Here is a 4,221-nt window from a genome sequence, read left to right on the forward strand (position 1 = left end):
GGGAGGGAGGGAGGGAGGAAGAGAAGGAGGGAAAAGGAAAGGAAAGGAAAGAAAAGAGTAAGGAAAAGAAAATGTACATTTCCAAAGGACAAGAACTTAAGGAGAGGCAGATTGAAGATCCCAAGACCAAGACACATGTAGATATCACCTCTGCACAAAATATGGTTTTGTCCACCAAAGAAATAGAGAATGAATACCCACAACTACAAAAGTGTTGTATATTCCTTGCAAAAATGGATATTCAGCAAACTAAGGAAGAAGGAACAGTTTCCTTAAAATCAGCTATCCCAGCTCTTGACCTGAATGTTCCAGGCTTTTTTTTTTCCAGGAGATTGCTTAAATGACTATGTCTACAAGTAATAAAGCACAAACTATTCAACAATGACATGACACAATTAATCAAAACCAGACCCCAAACGTGTGTTCATGGGGACTGAAGAATTCTGTAGTGTGTCTGAGAGCATGCAGACATAATGGGAGACCAGACTCAAAAAAAAAAAAAAAAGAAAGGAAATACAAAAAACTGTAAAGATGTACAGTTTGACATAACTTTCAATCTTGACTCTAATTTTTATTCATCAATTTTTAAAAGATTACATTCCCTTAACATGAGGCAGGGAAAACTTAAAATATACCTTATACATTGCTATTTTACAGATTTGGAAATTGAGGCATGTATGTCTGCCGGGAACAAAGATAGTGTGTACCTGTAGAAGGTAGGATATCAATTTGAGCGTCTGACCTTATAAAGAGCCTTTGTTTTAGCTTCAATTTTAGCCTCAAAGTTTTCAGTCATGAACTTTTGCCAGATTTCTCTTCTCACAGTTCAAACTGTGAGTTTTACTGGTGAGTTTAGGCCTTGATTATATCAGACTTTGGTAACTTCCCAGAACCCTATTTGTTTTGGTTTGGTTGGAGGAGGGAGTTACTTTTCTTTGTCCAGTTGAATTTTCAAAATAATTCCTGACCTCTTTTCTGTTGCACTTTGCCTACAAAGACAGTAATTAATCTGAATTTCATGTTTTTTTTTCTTTAATATAAACAGACTGCAAACAAAACACATTTCAGTTTTTAAGAGACCAACCAGCAAAGAATTAAAAGGCAATCTGTGCCAAGTATAGACCCAACCCCAAGTTAAAAAAATGTTCTTGCCCATAATTGTTCATAGGAATTGTAACCTGTCCCTCGTTTCTCATGTGGCAAATGGAAATCAAAGGCAAACTTGGTGAGGCCTGGAATTCCTTACACCCCCCTCCCTACCTGAGAGGGGAGTATTCAATCCATTATTCAAATGAAGGTTGGCACTGGAAAATATTGATGTATTCTGAAATCAGACCTTTAGAACCAAATAGATGTAAAAGTAATACAGGCATTTATTTGGGTGAGGGCTCAGTAAGATCGGGAATTACTGAATAATTCCTAAGGGTGGAACTCTTGCCTGACAGTATTTCTCTCCGTTCCTGGCTTTCCTGAGGATTTTGAGTAGGTTCAAAACTTAGCGGGCACACGCGCACACACGGGCGCGTACACACACACGTCAAGTAAGCTTCAGTGAATTCCGTCCAGTGCCTCTTCTTGCGTCCCGAGGGCCTTAGTCTGGGGTACCCCCTAGCCTGTAGGCATCTGAAGCTGATGACTTACTCCCAAACTACAAATTCTACCTCACTTTGCGCTCCAGAGCTCAGAAGGTAAAGCGACCCCGGGAGAGCGGAAACGGGTCCCAAGGACCAGAAACCTGGAACCTGGATGAAGGTGTCTCGGCTCTAATTGCCAAGCGCACGATTCACTATATAGACGGTTGATTCCCTGCCCCAGGCAGGGTGGAGGGCGCAGCCCTGTTCCCACCCTCTGCACCCGATCTCCGACTCCTCTGATTCTAGAGGTTCCTCTCAGGCCTTCGGTTGTTTTTTGCATCCTAGGTTATCCGACGCCGTCCCTCCACTTAGTTTCTCTCCCATCCCAAACCCAGGCCAGAGCCCCGAAGTTCCCGACAGTAGCCGGGCGCACAACTCACCCACGCACTCGTTGGCTTCCCGGGCCGTGGCCCGCTGCCAGGGTCGATCGTAATGAAATGGCTTGCAGCGGTCGCATTCTGGTCCCGCCGTGTTGTGTTTGCAGTCACACACCAAGCTGTCGTCGCGGTCGCGCACACAGCGGGCCGCGTGGCCGTTGCACTTGCAGCGGCCACCCACCTGCAGGTCAGAAACCGCGTAGAAGTAAGAGTCCCGCGCCAACTCTGAGTCATCTTCGTTCTCGTCGCCAAAGGTGTGCAGCCGATTGAAAGCCACGCGGATATCTGTGGCCGTGACCCAGTCCTGCAAGACTGGAGAGTTATCGAAATCGTGCGCAGAGGGCCGCCCGTCCAGCGTGCTGAAGGCGATCAGACCACCGGACAGCGGGCGCATGTCTGTGTGTGAGTCGGTGCATACAGCCTCTTGCTCGTTCTGCTTGGTGATGGGAGCCCGATGGGGGCGGTTATACATCTTGCGGCACTGCGTAGAGTAGAACTGGAAAGGCACCCAAGTGCGCCCATAGTCCATGGACTTGTAGATTGCCATGGACTCGGGCCTCGGTGAGCAGAACTGGAGGCTCACGTAGGTAACCTCAAACTTCTTGCCCAGGGAGAGAGTAAGTGTCACGTTATGAGGAAACTGCAGGTAGTTCTCCGATTGCCAGCAGGTCAGGTTGTGGGGGTTATTGAGGTCAGTGAGGAAAGTGGGCGGGTGCGCTTTTTTGGGGTCAGAAGCGTTGCAAAGGTGGCAAGAGCGCAGCCGCTCCTCTCCGCGCTCCACCACCACGCAGTAGCGAGCCGGGGGTCGTCCGCAGGTGCTGGACACTTTGACATCCTTACCGAAAGCAGAGTTAACGAAATCGGGGATGCAGCGGCGGGGATGCCCATTTTCGTCAGAGCAGGGGTCAGGCTGTGCTGCTTGGCCCGCGAACATGCTGAGCCCCGGCCCCCCGCGCACCGCTTCCACCAGGCACGCCACCGCCGCCAGAGCTGCCAGCGCCTCCCACACTCTGCGCATCATGCTGCGTCCAGCTTGCCTCAGGCTCGACCGCCGACCTGTCCACCCACTCCGTAAATCGCCTGCGGAGAGAGAAGAGAGGGAACCCGTGCTCAGTGAGGCGGCTGGGTGCCCAGAAGCCTCAGGCAGGGAGATGAAACCAGGCGCCGACCCCAGGAAAAGGGGAACCCCGCGGTCTATAGCTGAGGTCCTCCTGCATAGTCACCCTTCGGACCAAGGCAGGAGCATTCCCCAAGCCGGCCTTCCCAGCCCATTCCAGTTTTGTCAGGATCTTGAGAAGCTAAGTGGCCCCTTTAACCCCGAGGAGCAAAGCCCCCCGAAGCCAGCCTAGCCCCCCCCCTCCCCCACCCCGAAGGCTCTTCAGCCAGAAGCGCGGCGCCGGGGGGAAAAGGTACCGCGCAGCCCCAGCAGCTAGGGGCATCCCTCCTCCGCACCCCGCTATCATGTCCGCGTCTTTGGTCGAGGAACCCGCGCACGGGACTTTACCTTTGTAGAGGGGGCAAAAGAGAAAGAAAAAGTTTGGATGGCTCTGGAATGGGAGCCGCGTCTGTGGCTGCGGTGTGCTTGGAGCCCGCTAGCGGTAGCGTTCTCAGACCGGGTTTGCCGGTTCCATGCCCTGCGCCTCAGCTGCCCTGCCTTTAGCAGTCCCACTCTCCCCGCCGCCTGCTCTGTGAGTGACGCGACCGCCCGGATACCGCCGCTCCCGCCAGAGGTCAGAGTTATGACACTCCCCGCGCCTGTAGCGCAGGCACACACACACACACACACACACACACACACGCACGCACACATACACTCACACATACACACACTCGGCAGCCACTGAAGGCTTCACTGCTGTGGCGGCACGGGGTGGGAGTCGTGGGCGGAGGGAAGAGAGGGGAGGGGAGGGGGTTGGGGGGGAACGACGGGCGGAGCCGGGAGATTGGGGAGGTGGCCAATTAAACTGTCCCAGAATTTGACTACACTGTTGCAAAGTTTTAAACCCCGGGAAAGAAGAAAGTTATAGGGAAGACTGGAGTTTGAAAGAGAGAAAGAGTGAAACAGAAACTCAACGAGAAAGAGAGTGAGAAAAATCTAGACCTAGACAATCAGAGACAAAGAAAAAAAAAAAGAGGTCACAAAGGAAAAAAACAAAACAAAACAAAACCTAGCTGGTAGAAGCTAGAAGAGGACCCAAACTGGGAAATGG

At 51.3% G+C, this 4,221-nt stretch overlaps 1 protein-coding gene across 1 annotated transcript in view; it reads right to left on the bottom strand.

Moving 5' to 3' along the window:
- The window catches only part of NTN1 (netrin 1), a 440,610-nt gene extending 436,726 nt beyond the window's left edge, over nt 1-3,884 (bottom strand). Inside the window, exons 1-2 of the mRNA XM_069073087.1 lie at nt 3,516-3,884; nt 2,015-3,091 (exon numbers count right to left, since the gene is read on the bottom strand). Coding sequence (XP_068929188.1) covers nt 2,015-3,032 — 1,018 coding nt within the window. The 5' untranslated portion in view covers nt 3,033-3,091; nt 3,516-3,884. The remainder of the gene's footprint in view (nt 1-2,014; nt 3,092-3,515) is intronic.
- Between the last annotated feature and the right edge of the window lie 337 nt (nt 3,885-4,221).

This window comes from Petaurus breviceps, unplaced genomic scaffold (assembly GCF_028583685.1).
Source record: "Petaurus breviceps papuanus isolate PSGF00001 unplaced genomic scaffold, PetGlider_PUasm1.0 90865, whole genome shotgun sequence".
Taxonomy (NCBI): Eukaryota; Metazoa; Chordata; class Mammalia; order Diprotodontia; family Petauridae; genus Petaurus; species Petaurus breviceps.